General features: G+C 43.6%; 1 protein-coding gene across 5 annotated transcripts in view; it reads right to left on the bottom strand.

The window, feature by feature from the left end:
* SLF2 (SMC5-SMC6 complex localization factor 2) overlaps positions 1 to 19,063 on the bottom strand; it is a 54,459-nt gene that overhangs the window by 32,228 nt on the left and 3,168 nt on the right. For 2 of the 5 annotated variants that reach the window (XM_025201209.1, XM_025201208.1), the window contains exon 1: positions 8,796 to 8,985. The exons of 1 other annotated variant lie outside the window; for it this stretch is intronic. In XM_025201209.1, coding sequence (XP_025056994.1) covers positions 8,796 to 8,908 — 113 coding nt within the window. In that variant the 5' untranslated portion in view covers positions 8,909 to 8,985. Of the gene's footprint in view, positions 1 to 8,795; positions 8,986 to 13,082; positions 13,420 to 13,839; positions 14,319 to 19,063 lie in introns of those variants that run through there. 2 more of the 5 variants (XM_025201212.1, XM_025201210.1) reach the window with 2 other exon arrangements.

Here is a 19,063-nt window from a genome sequence, read left to right on the forward strand (position 1 = left end):
CGATTTTTTCCACAGTCCAGTATTTTCTTTCAACACAACCTTTCGCTATTCCCCTTTAACTAGGTCCTTCCAATACTAGCACTACCTCCCATCTTCTCTAACTTATTAATATATTCTGTGTGTGACACTATAGAAATGCTACGATGAAGTTGATCCTACTATTTTTCCTGTCTAGGACAGGGGAGCAGCAACCTGCAGCTCATGGTACTACTGGACTGGCCCATGGACAGCTTTGGCAGCAGAGCATTTCAGATGTGGGCAATCCCCCAAAGGGTTGCATCGCATCCAGCCACTTCTGACTGTCCTTTTGACTTTACAATTGGATCACCTGGCAGTGACCCTTGGCACGACTGCAGAGCAGGGAACTTTTCACTGGAACAGGCACCATCACATCTTTGACTGCTACTTGGATGCCAGCAGCAAAAACACAGGAGGCTTCCTGCTTTCCATCCTGATGCCTGACATTCCAAAGCAACAGAGAAGAGTCCTGCTCGGTGACTCTGCGGAGATGAAGTACATACAGCCTACTCACACGCAAAATTTAGCTCTAAGGGGCTGGATCAGGGATCAGCAACCCCCCGCACATGTGCCAGAACATGGCACGTAAGGCCATTTTGCTCGACTCGCAGACGGCAGGGGAGAGGCCAGACTTGTGCGGCCTGAATACACCTCAAATGTTTTTATTTAGCCACTTCTTTCCTCAGGTGCCATGTTTTAAGTGCCAGGCAGCTGCATGTGGCTTATAAACCATAGTCTGATCACCTATTTAATTGCTGTCAACTACTTATTATGCAGTTTCAAGAGTAAGCTGAAGTGTTCTGAAACTACTGAACATTTCAACGTGGCACAGACTGCTTGGCTTTTTCATGGGTGTAGTGCCAATAAGGGATGAGAGAACCCCCACAAAGGTAGTAACACGAGTCTTAGCAGCCCTGGCCACTACACGCTCTGTCATCTAACAGGTTCTGTGCACCAGCCTATGCTGCTTAAGTGATAAGGATGAGACCATATTTCCCCAGTGGAAGACTTGCACATCTATATCTATACTTAAAAAAAAAACAACAACAACAACAACAAAAACCCCAAACACAGCAAACAAATGGAATTACATTCTTTACCTTAGAAAAATAAGTTGCAAGCTCAAAAATAAGTATATAAATAAATGCATGTGTACTCCCTTTCAATAAATTTGAAAGTGGCAAAATGTGTTTTTCTTACAGAAGATGGATCTAAATAGCACATGGTTTCTAATCTAAATCTGAGTTAGGGAATGACCTTGATTTTCTTTGTGAAGTCAAGAAGCTTAATGACTAGTAAGATAGCAATTACTCTTATCTGCAAGAGTTTCTTTAGAAAAAAAAGCAAGATGCTCTCAGGAGAGGAAGTGTGGCATGCAGCCTATTGTAAGTGTGACATGCAGCCTATTTTGACATAGGCCTTTTGTTAAAGTGGTTTCCTGGAGATGACTATGCCAGCACTATGTACTTTCAAGCATATTGATCAGAGTGAATTAGAATGCAGAAGGAAGCTAGGAGTCTGAAGTAATTTGTTTAGAATTGCCATTCTAAATTTCCAAATGCCTGTATTGAGATTGCATCTTTACAAATTTAGTGACTGCTTGTTTTACTTTCAATTAAGTAGCAAAACATGGATTATTATGCTGTACTTAGGCTGGACTTTTCAACTGAGGCCCACTGTCTCAATTCAGCAAGGGATTTGCTGCCTGAAGTCAATGTGCCTATTTGCATATTTTATAGTTAAGGATACAAGTGTGTTTTGCTGAACTGAGGCCCAAGTTCATAGCACCAGTAGTTAAAACCAGAATGCACACTTAGGGCATTTATCCACATGCTCTGGGAGGCATAGGGGGTGGGGAAACGCTTTAATTAACACAGCTCTGAGACCCATGCTGAGCATCAGTGCCCCTGCACTGAAAAATGGTGGCAGGGCACTAGTTTACAGTGCCCCCCCGCACACTTTTTACCACAGGGATGCTAATACACGTGGCACTGGAGGTTTCTAGAGTGTGATAATTGAGTCTGCTGCAACATGCTGGAATTCCGGCATTTTGGAGCAGACTTCCTATGTTCTTAACTCAAGACAAATGTAAAACTTATCTTTCCCATAGCTTGAAGCTTAAAAAAACCCAAAGAATTATTTATGTTCTTTGAATCCCCGCCACAGTCAGCAGCGTAACTCCTTGCTTCCCTGGTGTAGCACCATACACCTCAAAGTGACAGAGCTTGCAAACCCCAAGTCTAACAGGCAAGACAGAAAGGAACATCTAAACTCTGTTATTTTTCTTATTCTTCATCCCTGCTGTTTTACAACTGTTTCATGTTCCACTGGCCATCTAGCTTCAAATGCCCATTGCCAAAGCATGTTTAACACTTCATGCCGGTCACAGGATCAGAGGACAGTAGGGCTGCAAGGGACCTCATGAGGTCATCTAGTCCAGCCCTCTGGCATGTACGCAAATGTGTTTGGATGAAGAAGCATGGAAATTTGAGACAGCTATGAAATAAAGCAGAAAGCTCTAAAGAGTAACCAGGAGGGGAAGAAAAAGGAAAAGCCAGTTAATCCCCTCAGGGTAGGGGCACGAGGTAGAATGCTACAGTATAAAAAGCAAAACAACAGAAATGGTTTTATTTTTTTCATGGTGTGCCAGCCTTGTCAGCAGTTCTGCTGTGGACAAACTAAGGGAAACCAAGGCAAACCCTCAGCTCCACCATGGAAAGATTAAAATTACCCAGCACCCCCTCCTCTGTTGCCGTTACCACTCATACAGCTAAAACTGTCTCTATGCAGTTCAAAAATCTGATACAAAGAGAGGTGCCAAGAAAACCAATGTTAATGAATAGGAGTGCTTCCTTTATAATGGTAAATAATGGACAAAAACCCTCTCACAATTAAAAACAAGCAAGAAGAAAGTAGTTTGAAGGGTTTAATGGAACAAATCATTAGTAGCCTTCTTATAAGTAAGCCAATTTAGAAAGGGAAATCCCAGTTCAACAAAGCAGAGCAGCAGGAAAAAAAACCCAAACAAATAGCTGGTGTAACCTTTGAAAACAAAGGGAGGAACTTGCCCACAAAGTAAAGGCACAAAACTAGAAGTGAGATAACAAACCAGTTAATTGAGTAAATCCCTCCTATAAAAAAATTAATCCAAAACCTCAGCAAGTATAAAGGTACTAAGGCTGTGATAACTGGCAATCACCTGTGCAGCTACAGCTCCTTCTGCCCCTTCTCCCCCCTATACTAAAGGAAAAAAAAGACAGCATCATTGCATAAAGAAAGCCCAACCCTGGAATCATGTATCCCAGTTACATTCAGCCTGGATGCTTGGGGATGACCCCAAATCCCATTAAGTGATGCCAGTATGAAATGCAATTGATACAGGGGCATCCAGTTCCAAAATACATGCAGAACCAAGCAAAAATGGAAACTGGAAGTTCACAGGCTTTTTTGACTTTAGAAGGGTTTAATGGTAAACTATTCCAAGTACCCATTACTCAGGAATTGAACCCTTTACTAGATATACTGTTCATTGTTCAGGTAAGTTTGAAAGAAAGAAAAAAAAAATGTTGTTAGTGGCATTTTAAAGTCACAGACCCTGAAAAAGTTGAAAGCTTTGACTAGTTGTGCTAACAGGCATTTGTAAGTTGGAATGTGTTGTTATCAACAAGCAGACAAGGTTCTTAGGGTAAATCTGGTATCTTTTATTAAACCAACTTAAATAGCTGGAAAGTGTTTTAGCAAGCTTTTGGGTTTAAACACCCTTGATCAGGCTGAGGAAGTCTCTGCAGTTGGTATGTGCTCTTCCTGGAAGGAATTAATAATAAAGAAGCCAGAGGTGAGAAGGCAGCTGTATCTGGAGGCACTCACCCAGGTTTTTCTGTAAGCCAGACGGCTGCTGCCAAAAGGGAATGTAACTGTCACTGCGTTGGTAAAAGCACTAAAGGATGTTTTTGCTAGGTGTAAACAAAATTGTGATTTATCTTTAAAAAGCAAAGACAAACTTAGCAATAACAACTGACAGTTCATTCCAGCCTTACTTCTCTACAAAATCAGTGCAACTGTGTGAACAGGAGGGGTCTTTTTTAAAAGTTACCTTAACCACCCCCCTAAAAGCAGCCCTGATCAGCAGAGAGTAAACTGCCTTCCCCTGCTGACATTCAGACTCTCAAATCATTTTTAAGACTGGCAGGTTCTCAAAAGATTTTATCAAGAAATATCCAGAGAAAGCTGCCCCATTGTATATTCTCTTAAAATGAAGCCCTAAACAAGCAGGAGCAATGAGACCCCAGCACTACCATATCCTTAAAAAATATATAATGAAAAACCTAGCACTGTTAAACAAAAGCATACAGGTGACAATCTGTAATTTGTTCTCTCCAGTTCTGTGTGGCTTTGTTACTGAAAGGGTAACACATGAATGCCCCCTGCCAAAAAAAGGTAAGCCATGGAAGCAGTAGTTGATACCTCCTCCTAACTAGACACTGAACCACTGATAACTATTCACTGAGTATGATGATCCCACCTGACATGCATTCACTATACAGTACTTTCATCCAGTCTGTATTTCCTTGGTCTGCTAATGAAAATCTCATGAGAGCACCAATAAAAGGTATCATATCTGAAATAAGAGTTTTAGATTTTTGCTCCCCCATCTGCTGAGCCTGTCACCTTATTACAGAAGGAAATCAGATGAGTAAGCATGATTTGCTCTTACTGAATCCATGCTCACTGCTCCTGAGTACCTTGTTCTTGTTCTTCTCCAGGTGTTTCACAATGGATTCCTCGAGGACCTGCTCCATGCTCTTTCCAGGTATAGAGATGAGACTGCCAGGGCAGTACTTCCCTGGATCCTCCTTCTTCCCTTTCTTAAAGATAGCAACTATACTTGCCCTTTTCTTGTCATCTGGAATCTCACCTGGCCTCCACAAATCAAAGAGGATAGTCAGTGACTCCAAAATTACCTCAGCCAATTCCTTCAGTACCCAAAGAGGCATCCCAGCCAGCCCCAGACTCGAAAGCATTTAGCTTCTCAAAGTAATCCCCAGCCTGCTCTGCCATTACTTTAGGCTGTTTGTCTCCTTCCCTACTCTTGCTGCTAACTGCGCTCATCTGGTAGCTGACTCTTTGTGAAAACTAAAATGTAAAATGGCATGAAGCAGAGAAGGCTGACATGTTTAATCTGTAACTAGATTGCCTTCCGCAGTCCATAAGGGACCTAAGGTTTCTCTGGTCTTCCTTGTTTCTGACATACTTGCAGACTCCTTTCTTTATTGCCTTGTAGGTCCCTTGCCAGCTGCATCTCAAATAGTAGTTGCAGCACACTCCCTCTGAACTACAAGGAAACAGAATGGGAACTGAAGGAGATCAGTCCACAAATGTAAAGGGAGGAGAAGGAAGAAGCTAGGAGCTGCCCATGTTGTGTCTCCTTATGACAAATTATTACATAAAAACTAATGAGCAACTAATTAGTTTTAAAGGATAGCATTCTTGTGACCCTTCACTAATCCTGCTAGGAAGGACCTGTATCCCTTTCCCACCCACCTCTTGCAAAGCCAACTAAACTGCTCAACGAGTGACTATTAATGAAATAACAGGCATATTTGCTTCTGCTATAGTTAGGTCCATAAAGGAGTTAAACATATTCATTTTGCATGTATTGCCAGTCAAGGCAATACTTCATTTAACCAACATACAGAAAAAAATGGAAATGCTTCATTCAAAAGAAACTGCTGTCAATTATATTATTATGAAACCAAAGGCACTGCTAAATCTTGATCACCTGCATCAGACACATACTAGTCTTCACTTTTTAGAGCCCCTCATTGTCCATCTGAGCCTACCTCTTATGTTCTGCTGAAATCCTGCCTCTGAGCCAATACAGTAGTTAATACAGCACCGCTTAGAAACTTTTACCTTTGCTCTTTACTTTCATTTTCAGGCCTGGCCTAAATTCTTGTTTAAACTTAAAATCTTGAGAATTACCAAAATTTAGGTTCTAAAAGCAATTAACTAATATTTTAACCTACTTGAGAGGAAGTTAAAAGACTGGAAAAAATGACTAATTGACAGTGGAAAGGATTTTCAATTAAAAACTTTTAAAGAATTTTTATAAAACACTTATTTAACTTTCATCTACATTTTTAGGGAGGGAAAAAAGCCTTTGCCAGCAAGATTTTTTTTTTTTAAAAATCCCTTTTCAATTTACATGAGACAACAGGATACCACAAAAAGCAAGGGGGGAGAGAATGGCAAACTCGCAACTGATCTTACCTGACACTCTTGATATCAAATGAAAGACAAATTCTTTTTTTTTTCCCCCCTTCGTAAAAGCTCAACCACCACACACTACTGTGGGGGAAGACAAGCTCATTGGGGGACACACACAACTTAAACCCAACAAAGATCAAGAAACCTGCTAAAGTGTTTACTATTTATAACCATGCTACTCCTAGTCAACTGCACCCATGTTTCGTCTGAAGAAAGCTGTAGTAGCAGCAAGTCTACTAGCTCATCAGATAAAGCACAGCAACACAAAATGAGACCAAGGATGAAACATATCTACTCTGAACCACAATGATGCATCTTGAACACAACCCTCTACAAGTGTATATATGAAACATGGAAGAACATCACATCTGCACCCTGGTCATGGTCTTAACACAGTGTCTCGAATCAATCACTTTCTGCAAAAATATTCACAGAGAGAACACCACCCGCCCTCTCCACACACAGATTAGTTTCACTTTCCCAGGCAGGAAGCAGTATAGAACAGGAATTGAGCACTTGGTCTTCACCCTCCATAACATACAGCACTGAGACAGGAAAAAGAAAACACCAGAGGAAATAAGAGGGGAAAGGTGTTATCTACTTCTACCCACCACAACTTGCTCCATCATGACGAGGGCAAAAAAATTTTGTTCAATTGTTGAGCCCCAGCTCAAGTCTGGGATCGTGCCGGTATGCAAAAGCCAATAAAGATACCAGGGGTGAAAGTATAAAGAAGATTTATTGCTAGCAATACAAGGTGCAAGCAGAATAATTTCACGTAACAAGCACACCGATTCTTAATTCTAAGCATCTTTTCTATGGGAGTATTGGACCTTCATAAGCATTCGTGTTTGCTAATTGGTTATGAGGGAGTGACGCAAGGAGTTCTTTACTGAGCATGTCTCTATACCTGTGTTTTAGCTATGTATCTCATTTACATACATGTATGTTTCATTAGCATACTTTCTCCCCACCTAGGGGTGTGATTTTTAATATTAAAATTAGCTCTTTGCCCTAGTCCTCTGATTCTGCTTTTGTTTTCAAGCATCCTTTATCTAAGACTGTCTCCTCCTTATCATTGCAGATGGGCATTAGTTACATAACAGAGACTTTTGCTTGGGCTTTGTATAGTGGTTTCTAGGTCAAACCTGACACAACGAACTATCTTGTCAAGGACTGCCCAGCTCAAAATCCCAGCAACTGCCAGGATATCCCCACACTGCATTAAAGTTTTGTCATTTGTGACAACCTTCTAGTTTTGCTCCTCTTCTCTCCCCCTTCCCACCTTCCTCCTCAAATATCGTGCACTGGGACTAGTCTCATCTGGGCCAAAAGAAAATTCAAAACCAGAAATTTGCTTCGTTTAACCTGAGCTGTTAAGGCCTGCATAGGCTACACAGAACAAATTGAGAGCTGCAATTTCTACACAGATGTTCAAGGCTCAAACTCAACTGACTTCCTGACACCAGGTTGGTTTTTATTCAACCATCGTTTTTCATTTGCTCCCACATCTGTCCAGGATGCCTTGCTGTCATTCAGCCACCATCTCGCACTGTGCTCAAAGCCCAGCACCAAACCGATACCAAGAAAGGGAGCCGGCCATCACAACTTTCCAAAAAAATAAAAGCGCTTAATTTACTCTCACTGACATCCAGTCACACTTTTAGTTTCTTTCATTCCTTGGACATCTCAGTACAGCAGAGACTCCCTGTGCCTGAAGAAGGGTGATTGCACCCAAAAGTTTGGAAAAAAAGTTCTTTACAACTACTCAGTTGGTCTAATAAAAAGATTTCCACCTAAAAAACCTGGCCTGCCTAATTTACCATACGAACTTTCATTTCTACCCAGGAGAACTTTTACACATTTTTTTCCAACGCCCAATGAAGGGTGTTTGTGCCCGAAAGCTTGCAATTAAGGAAGTTTTTTTGGCAAAAATCTTGTTGGTCTAACAGATATCATCTCTACTATAATTTGCCACCAGCACTTGTTATTAGGAAGCTTAACACAAGCCATTCAGAAAGAGAGCTAGCCCTGACGAACAGCTTGGGGGCAGCGAAGGCATTAGCAGCAAACCAGAACCGCATGAAAAAGGGAAATTAAGTTATCTCCTGAGCCAGAGGGGCACCTTGGCAGCCAGAAGGCACCTGTCTGGTTTCAAAGGGCAGGAGTTTGGAAGAACACAGGTGTCTGCCCCTCCTGCAAACAAGGGAAAGCCCCACTCCTTTGGGGAGGAAAGCAGCACATACAGGCCACAGGGAGACACAAAGCACCCCTGCCCACCCAAAGGGGAGCTGTTACACCCTCCCTGCAAAACACTGCTGCATCTCCCCCAGCAACGGGGAGAAGGAAAGCACCCAGGGCTGGCAGGGAGCTCCCCCTGCTGCCTGGGCGCAGTGTATGCTGGGAAGTGGACCCCCAAGGGCAGGGCGCAGCGCATGCTGGGAAACGGACCCCAGGACTCCCCCTGAAAGCTGGGCGCAGGTCATGCTGGGTAGTGCCACCCTCGGTACCTGCTGCCGTCTCCGGCGCCCTCCTTCTCCGCAGCCGCCGGCTTAAAATGGCGGCGGGGCGGCCCGGCGGGAGAGCCCTGTGAGGAGGAGCCGGCGCCCAGGTGTCGGGTCATGCCTCCGCCCGCACGCAGGGCCCCGCTGCCGCCCGCCGCCGACGCGCCCCGCCATCCGCCCCGCCGTCTTGGTGCGGGAGGCGGGGGCAAACATTGCAAACAGGCCTCCGATTGGCTAAGCGGGCGAAGAACCCGCCGTCCCATTGGCTGCCGGGTCTGATGGGCGGGACAGAAAGGCGCTGATTGGCTACTTGGACAACGGGAGTGGAAGCGGGGGGGGGGAGGCTTGGCGTCCCGCCTCTCCCGCCTTCTGATTGGACGGCGTGGGGGAGGGCGGGAAAATACCCACCCCTCATTTCCTCACGTGGCGGGGAGGCGGCGCCATCTTGCCCCATGAGGGGCTGCTCCCCTACCAGCCCTCTGCGGCTTAATACAGCCACCCTGCCAGAGCCCGCTTGGCGGCTGCTTTCCCAAGGAAGCCGGTGCAAGACCCTCTAGCCAGGACCTTCCACTGTGTTGAAATTAAATGTATTATAAAATGAAGAAACAAAGTGTTAGCCAGCAACAAGACGCACGGCGCATCCCCAACCTCCTCATGGACAAAAGCCTCTGCTGGACGCGACACTATAACGATGTCTACGTTAACACGCCCAGGGTGGACAATTGGACTTCCCTAGCAAAAACAAAGCGCTTGGACGGCTGAAACACTCAACGCAGACCTGGTCAGCGATGACCAACCGCCTGTACGCGTCTTCCTTCACCATAAACCTCACAATCTTTACCGCACGTGTCCTCTCATAATTTTGTGATTTCTCTGGACGTTGGAAACGCGATCGTGGATGAGAAACGTTCGAAACGTTGACGAGGTCGAGTGCTGTTCGGCGGAATAACAAGTTAGACGAAGAGCCGAGCCATCGAATAACGGCAGGGTGGGCGAACTGGGCATCAGTGGAAGGAATATAAGATGAAAGGGGAAAGTCTCTGCAACGCGGAGACGTGGCCCCCGAAGAAGAAACTCGAGAAAGGAGATTGAACGGGACCAGGATGCGAATGCGCCAATGGACGTGTGAAGTGACGAAGATGGATCAAGCGGGGAATACCTGCATCAGAGGATCGGCGAACGTAGCAGAGCCATCAAAGAAAGTGCAAAAGAAGACGGGCACGGCATGGACGTGTTTAAAGGAGTCCGGGAGAATACACGGGGAAAGAAGTTACCGAAACGACACTAGCAAGGAGAAGAAGAAGAGGAGGAAGATGGAAGATGGGATGGGACGTGAGAAAGGACGAGTTGGAAGAACACGACGACACGTATGACTGAAGCCGGTGGCGAGCCAGGATTTGCAACAGCGACCCCGTTGAGATGGGACAAGCAAGGAAAGAAGAAGAAAATCCTTGTAACCCTGCTGTAAAGCAGAGAAGTACTATTGCATTTCATCTGCAACCCAAGTGCCTTTTCCAAGGTCTACCAAAGCCTGCCAAGTCTTAGGATTACACTAATCATGGCACCATTAGCTTAAACCAAGCTGTGCCTTTCTGCACAAGAGGTTGATCTCGATGTTACACTGCACAGCTGAGCGTCAGCTCTTGCATACGTTACTTCTAAACCACATCATAGAGGAAGGCCTCATCCAACATTCAGGCAGGGTCATAAAAATTGAAGACAGCAATACAGCAAGCTTCAAGAACCAGCCAAAGACTATAAATTAACTTTAAGGATATTCCTTCATGCAAACTCAGTTTTAGACTGTGACTAATGCTAATTGCTGCCTAATGATTCTATAAAGACTGACAACGAAATACTCTGATCACAAAATTAAACAGTCCCAATTAGCTGGGACTGCCACAAGCAGGTGCCTTGAAAAGAGAAACTGACCTCTGTCCTTGTGGCGGGACAGAAACAAGAGCAAGTGGTTTATGTGAATACACAGAGTTCAAAAGAGCTTGTAATCTCCCGCTATCACAAAGCGTCATAGAAAGATATCTGGAGCAAGTTTCAGTCCGTGTTGAAATTGCTTCTTCATTTTATAATGCAAGCAATCCTCGACTTACAACGTTTCAAGTTACAACGTTTCGCACTTACAACATTTATAAATGGACGCCGCTTCAACGTTCTGGCCTCAGTTTCGACTTTACAACGCTTGATCCGACACCATGCCAGCGAATAAGTTCGCTGCGGCGCCCATCTCCTGTCTGTCCCAACTTCCTTGGATACTTTCTTTAAGAAAGCAGGCAAGACTCCAGAAAAACCTGCAGCCAGGACTCCTGAGAAGACTCTAGCCAAGGACCCTTCAAAAAAACCAACCAGGAGCCCTTCAAAAAGTCCAGCCAAGTCACCTCAAAAAAGTCCTTCCAAATCAATATGATTGCTATTTGCAATATAACTACATTAATGTAGCTATATTACTCATCTGTAATTGATTTAGTACAAAATTCTGGGTTATTTTTGGTGAATATCGGGTATCGGACCTTGGTTCAGGAACCAGTCCCCCATTTATAACGTTGTTTCCTATGGGAAAATCGTTTCCGAGTTACAGGATTTTGACTTAAGACGCGGTTCTCAGGAATCAACTGTGTCGTAAGTCTGAGGACTGCCTGTACAACACTTAAAATGTTAGCCACCAACAAGACACACAGTGTAAAGGGGCGAGGTTTAATAGGAGTTAAGCCAAGTATCAAAGCAAGAATTGCTGCACAAGGAGAAAGGCGTAAATATTAGACCCAGCCTCAGTCATTCCTCTTTTGGTACTTCCTGGACTCAGAAGTGTGAACTGGAGACTCCTTTCCCCACCGGTGATACCTCCACACTGCCCACAATGTGGTCTTGAGGAAAGACTACAGCAAGGAACAGCTGGAGACCAGAGGTTTGTAGTGCAGAAATGCAAGCAGCCAAAACAGGGACCGCTAGAAATGTTCCATACTTTTAACTAGTTTTGGGTTCTCCTGCACTGAGGTACAATTTCCTCCAGTCCCTTCCCTCCTTTGACAAGCCTTTGACCCTCTTCTGCTGCAACATCTTCTTCTACCTCTCAGTGTCCACATACTCCTCCCTTCATTTATTCCATCTTCTCTAAACCCACCCAAAAAGACCCTGGAACTAATATAAAGTTTGCTGCCACGATATAATTCACTCTGTTACACCCCTCCATCCATCCTCTGCGTGTCTGTTTAAACTGCAAGCTCTCCAGAGCAGGAGTTATCCACTAATACTGTGCGTCTATCCAGGACCTAAAATAATGCAAATCCATTCTTGCATTAATCAATAATAAAGAATGAATCCACATGCAGACACGGCTGTTTGATGAGTAATTTGTTGCCTCTGGGCTTGTTGCTTTATAGGTTTGCTGAAATATGTGACAGCACAAACTTGAACTAGGTTCCATTAGATGCCTTTCAGCAAAACTTCTTGCCCAAGGCTACAAATTGAGAAAAAAAATTGGAGGGAGTGGAAATTATAGTATGAGCACTGTCTCTTTTCTTTCAGTTAGGAGTGCTCAGCCTTGAACAACCAATCACATATTTTGTAACAGACCCAGAGGCAGTTTCCAGATAAGCTGTCACAAAAGCAGCCAAAACAAGAGCTTCAGCTTGCCAATCAGTTTGAATGAAGAAAGTTAGATACAGAAATTCAAAAAAGGCAAACAGAATCCAGTGAAGGGTAATTGCAACAGAAGATAGGTGCCATGTCAGTCATATTAGACACTGTATAACTTGATAATAAAATTACAAACAGCAACAATTGCTACCAATTACTTATTTGTACAGACTATAAATTAGTTCAGATGATGTACGTTGTTGCTTTTGGCAAATACCTAGAAACTACAGAAAGTAGTCTTTGCAGTAGGAATGAAGTAGAGGGCATGAAAAAGGGAACATACCTGAAATTGTATCAGTCATGTATTTTCAGAGGGAGAATTACACAGAATAAATCCAAAAGATAGATAGATAGATGCATGCCATTTAAATTAATGCATGTACAACAATTTTAACTGCAAAGATAACATGCCACTCTTAAGAAGCACACATACAGATACAGGTGGCAGCACTTGATGCTCCTTCTTAGATGGATTTGTATTCTAGCAACAGTAGATTTTCAAATCACCCTGAACATTATTTACTCTTGAGGAATCTCTCTTTCCGAGTCACTTCAACAGCACTTCACTGTATTTGTTTAGAAGTGCCTCAGAACTTCAGATTCCCTTCTTCATGAATTAAACAACAATTTGGAGATGCTTACCTCATAGTGCCTGGCTTCACTGAAATTAGATACACTTTTACGGCTTGTCCAACCCCGTTTCAATTCCCTCTGTTGGTTCAATCTGAAACAGTGGTTTCTGCACTTTAACCCCCATAAGCAAACAGCGAAAGCCCAGAAAGTTAACTATCTGAAATACTAGAAAGGTTTTAGGGTGGAATTTGGACTATACAATATATATTACGTTTTTAGCAATTAGATTGGTCTTATCCTATTCCTTAACTGCATCCTAAAGTGACTCATCACTTTTCTTTTCACCAAAACAGGAAGTATCCCAGAATGCTATTTTTTTTTTCTCTATCGCCACAAAAAACCCTAAATTAACTCCTCAACATACAGCTAGTGAAGCAGAGAACTAGAAGATGGCTAACCACCCATAATACCTGAAATGGGTTGGTGACAATCCTGCAGTCTCTGCTACGGTTTCTTAAAAAGTATTCTTTTTAAAGAAAGATATTGAAAGGAGCCTGGCTATAAATAAGACAAAAGTACTCACATGCAAAAAAGATGAAACAAAAGAAAGGGAAATCAAAAACTTATGACTCCTGAGGAAGGAAACAGGCTGAACCAAGAGCCAAATTCTATGCTCATTCAAATCTCACGGTTTCCTGTTAATGCACCGCACCATCTGGAAAAGCTGTCCATCGTCATTGTAACATAATAGCACCTTCTAACATTAGGGATTTCAAATACTGCTCAAACTGTTAAAAGTTTTAGTTGAAATCACGAATTTACAAACCTGTTTGCTGAATGGGTTGAATTTGGCTTCAATTTCTAAGCATGCTGAAGCTTGTTTCTATTGAAACCTCATTTGTAGACAAGTGAAAATACCTTCCTTTCCCTTTATGAAACCCTCAGGGCAGTGTCTCTTGTGACACCTGTTCCTGTACGGTGACAAAACTTTATTACTCCTGCACTCTATTCATCAAGTCTTCTCCTTCCTAAACTCATTGCTCCAATTCAACAATTAATGCAAATGTCCCACTCAAGGGTGCTTTGAACTTGAGAGAGGGTTGGTTTGTTTTGAATCTGCACATGAATAGGAATAGCCACTTTTTAATCAGATGCATGGCATCCGATGAAGTGAACCTGGATTCATAAAAGCTTGTGTGCTGTCTCTCTCAGATTGATCTATCTTAGTCTATAAAGGTGCATATCTACCCTGCCTTCTGACTGACTTCAGTCTGACACAACTAACTACCTTTCCTTACTTTTTAATCACCATCCTTTTTATTCCAGGGATTGTCTGTACATAGCCAATTTCCATCACAAATGGGTCTGCTAACTGCTAGAGTCATTCACAAATTTTAGCAGCACTCATCTTTAGGGAAGGGCCTAAATCATTTAATATGTGATTTTGGGTGCATCTATCCTGCAGTCAAAAATGTAGCTTTAAATTAGTTGACACTGCTGGTAGCATAGCCGCAGTAGTACAGAGCTCAATACAGGTTCACTGCCCAAGTAGTTACACTGTAAAGCACACGTGTTTGCACTCCAGTCCTTGCCCAAGCCACCTGACTACTGAAATTCCCCTACTAATTTCCTGGGCCACTACAGCTTGAGCCTGCTGGCTGGGCTGAGATTTTGGGTCTGTATCAGGCTCAACTGCTGTTTGCACATGGTTGCAGCATAGCTGCATGTTACAGAGATTGAATATAGATGACCTTTCACCAGTACTCTCACAATCCCCTATTCCTTTATCTTCCAGAGGTTCTACCTTTCTTTCATCACTCCCTAACCTCTGGAAGGTGGGCGGCAAACTATACTGCCATGTTTAGCATTTGACCCCTCATTTTCCTCCTCATACATTCCAGATTTCCAGTATAACTTTTGCCAGTTAAACCCAGCTTTTCTAAGCTAAGCATGTACTCCCCAAATGTCCAAGTGCAAGGCTATTGCTGCAAAGGCCAAAAAAAAAAAAAGAGTACAATCAACACAGAGATAAAGAGACAGAGCCACAGAATTCAAGGTGCTAATGGAAGGAGTGTGAGCAGGGACATTTGGATTCGGTGCAGGCTGCAGGGCCAGGCTGCTGCAGTTTCTGTCATAAACTCATGAGTATGTGCCTCTTGCAATTTGCACATGCTTCATTAGGCACCAAAAACACTGCAAGCCTCCAATCCACTACTCCTTAAGGCAGTACCATAACCTGCAGACAAGTCAGGTGGTTCCCTGGGTTTTTGGCAACTCTTTTAGCATGGAGGGGAGAAGAAGCAAACCTTACTTACCCCTGTACATTGCTGCATCACAAGTGCAGGAGGTGGGAAGTGAAATAAGGTGGCTGCAGGCAGACATGCTCATGACCATACACACAAGCTGCCTGCATTTTTCCTCCACTTGAGTTTTTACAGTTGCTTTTTATGTATTTATTAGATCTCTATTTTCTCTATTCAGTTTATTATTAGAGTTGTATGCTGCCTTCCCTGAAAGAAGGTCAAGATGGCTTACAATAAAAACCAGATACATTAGACAAGACAGTTAAAAATATTAAAATAAAATAATATGTAATAAAAACACCGCCCCCCCACACCCCAGACCGTGCTCTGAAACATCGTCCTACCTGCTGATAAAGAAGTCTTAAAATGCTTCAGGCTCAGGTTCTGACAGAGTGAGGGGTGGGTAGAACTTGTAAGTAATTAAGGTGAATACGAGCAGAGCAGTTCTCGTTACGTTCTGTAGTCAGTCCATGCCATGTCTTATAGTTCCTTTCTTGGTGTCCTCATGACAAGGTATTTGACATGACCACGCTGTGAATGCTTCTGCTGCAGCCTCAGACCTGCAACCTCTAAACTGTTAACCGAGCACTTTGGCGCCCATGCCATCACAGCCACCCTATCTTTTAGTTCACAGATTCACCAAAGTTTAGGACTGGAAGGGACCTCAAGACCTCATCCAGTCCATGCCCCTGCTCTGAGCCAAGATAAAATAATCCCGGACTATCCCTGTCCTAATGAATTTACCTGAATCCAGGACATCTTTGAATTTAAGACAACCACCCAACAATCAGATTCTATACATGGAAAATTTGTAAATTAATTTTATTTTTCCAAGCATAGAATCTATCCATTGGACGGTCATCTTAATTCCCACCCCCACTACAATGAGGAAAGCAGTGATAGGGGGGCAGGTGGTGGGGTGGTAGATTGTCCCACGCCACCTGCCCCCCACACATTTACCCCCGTTGTGCCTGTCTGCTGCAGCCTCGGACCCCCACCCATCTTTCCCTTCCCCCTCCTCACACCGCTTCTCTGTCGTACTGCTTCTCTACCCATTCATTCCATATTCTGAATTTGATTTTTCTCTCCTAAAGACGAGTGCAAAATATTTCCCTTCTTGAATTTCACCGATTTCAGACGGTTTCTCTGTTAGGATAATTTTAATTCTAATCCTGTCCCCCAAAGTACTGGTAGGACCTCCCCTGTGGATGTTCTACCCATAAGCAATCTCTGCTCCATACTCCAAATTGTTGACGAATCCTAACGCCTTTCAGGATAATGCCATAGAGTTTCTCTCTGGTTTTCCAGTCAAGTGTCTTGTTCAATAGTTAAAACAAGTTTATTGACTTTGTTAGCAGTTTGTAGGTTCAACGGTGCCAGTCAAAGTTTTTCCTTTCTGTGAGGATGTGTGTGTTTAATGAAGTTCTGTGTTTGTTTAAGCACTTGTTGTTTTCCACTCAATTGGAAGGAAATGGAAGTCTGCAGGCATCACAGAAAGTGTTACTGAAGTTTATTTTAAAAAAAGAACATCGAACAATACACTCCAGATCATAAAATGATACCCTGTGTAACCAAACAAGCAAGTATAGAGATGCATTTAAATAAATATTTACTCAGGTGCTCCATGAAAATCAGTCACTTAACACAATTCATTAAGTTAATCAGGAAAATGCCCTGTAAATGTTGCAGTCCTCACTCCTCAGAAGTTAAAAAAAAAGTCTAACAAGCACTTTAAATTCCAGGTACCTATCAGTGCAACATGTTCTGTGGTATTTCACTATCCACAGACCACTATAGTACGTTACCAGTTGATCAGAAGGCAGGGTAGATTTGCACCGACCACATAGACCAGCAGTTCCCAACTGCGGGTCGTGATCCAAATGAGGGTTGGGGGGCAATGCCAGCAGCGCCACACACAAACAATGAGCCACACTGCGTGTCAGGAGCTTCCCTGCCTCCGGGCTACCGCTGCCACTCCTGCTGCACTCTGCTTCCAGCAGCAGGTCGCATCAAAAAAATAGTTGGGAACCGCTGGTATAAACTACCCAAAATGTTATATTATATATGAGTAAAATTGCCATATGTGACCTGGAGGTGAATATATATGGTGTGCCCCCCTGACCCACCTTGCCTCTGGATACCTATTGCTTAGGGAGTGCGTTCAGGTTCTGCAAACTGACTAAGGAGCAGATACAGGGTCCACTCCAGAAGTCCCCTACCTCTAGCCTTGTAAAACCTGCTCAGGGCATAGCAGGCCACAATCAAGACTGGTGTGCAAACAGTGTTAGAGGAAGCACTACCTGCAGTGTTCCAGGCACATGCTCCCACGCATTCTACCACTATCCTGCGACTGCTGAGAACAGAACTGAATTGCCCATGTGGTCCCTGGTTGTATGAGTTCAGGTTCATAATCTACAGCAGGAGGGAACAGGTGAAGTCCTCAGGTGCCCCATGCTACTGGTTTCTACTTCTCTGGGAGAGAATAAGACACCAGCATGCACATGCCAGATCTCAGGACCTTGTGCACCTGGCCACTGCTGCCTAAAGTGATGTTTGTGAGGCTGCCCCTGTGGTCCATCAAGACTTGCAGAGCCAGGGAGCTTCAGGGCTCCTTCAGGCACACAAAGCATGGGCATATCTGTGCCATCCCTTGCCCCAGTGCAATGTGGAATCCCCATTCTCTGAAAAACACCTCCTATTTCAGATGTATCCCTTGTAGGCCTTGCTAGAGAACTGGTTAAAATAACCCATTACTCAAAGGCTTTGCTAAGAGCATTAACCAAAGCAGGCCTCACCAAATGTCAATTGACAGCACTAGAGAGCTTGTGACAACAGAGCGTTAAAGTTGATCCCCTTAAGGCTGAGACAAGGATGGTGCCAGAGAGTCTAGAATACATCTGGTAATGGCAGGGGGGCTGAGGATTAGGATAATTTAGTAGTGGTGTGGATGTTTGCTATGTAGATATCTGTATAGCTACATACAATTGACTTGGTCCATTTATAAAGAGACTAGAGACCTTTGGCATTAGGCTAGGGGCCACAAGTAACTGTCTTACGACAGTGATGCTTCCTCAGCCTGACGAAGGGAGTTTGTACCCGAAAGCTTGCTAAGAAGAATTTTTCCAGCTATTTGAGTTGGTCTAATAAAAAAGTTATCGGATTTACCCAAAGAACCTTGTCTGCCTATGTGCTTAGACCAACACGGCTACAACCTACGCCCCTGTCTTACGACAAGCACTCAGAACTAACATCTTGTAACACTCTGGACAAGCATATTAGTCAGTTGGTGCTTTGTACATGATACATGACTGAGCTTTTTGCCAGCAAACCCATGGCAGGGGGGTGGTTTGGAGCAATGGGCATGACAGATGATTCCCTTCCAGAGCACTCATACACAGAGAATTACCCTGACCAAGACAGACCAGAGAAACAGCATTCCTGATGCCAACAACCTGCAGGGCCAGGTACAGACATCACATGTTTACCAGTATAAGTGATCGGAACCTGGGCTAATCCCATAAGAGAACAGAAATTCAGCACACAGACTGGTTTAAAAATAAGTAGAAGTCAGTCTGAGATTTGCCCCTCCACCAAAGGGCAAATGTGCATTCTGTTTGCTACAGATCTAAACTATGCCGCTTGCAGAAAACTGCGTAGCTTAGATCAAGTCCGCCTCAGGCTATTTGGATTCAGTCTGTACCTAGCCCAGGTAAACAACTCTCATAACACTATCAAAACCCCCACCCC

The sequence above is a fragment of the Alligator sinensis genome, unplaced genomic scaffold, assembly GCF_000455745.1.
Source record: "Alligator sinensis unplaced genomic scaffold, ASM45574v1 scaffold61_1, whole genome shotgun sequence".
NCBI classification, from domain to species: Eukaryota; Metazoa; Chordata; order Crocodylia; family Alligatoridae; genus Alligator; species Alligator sinensis.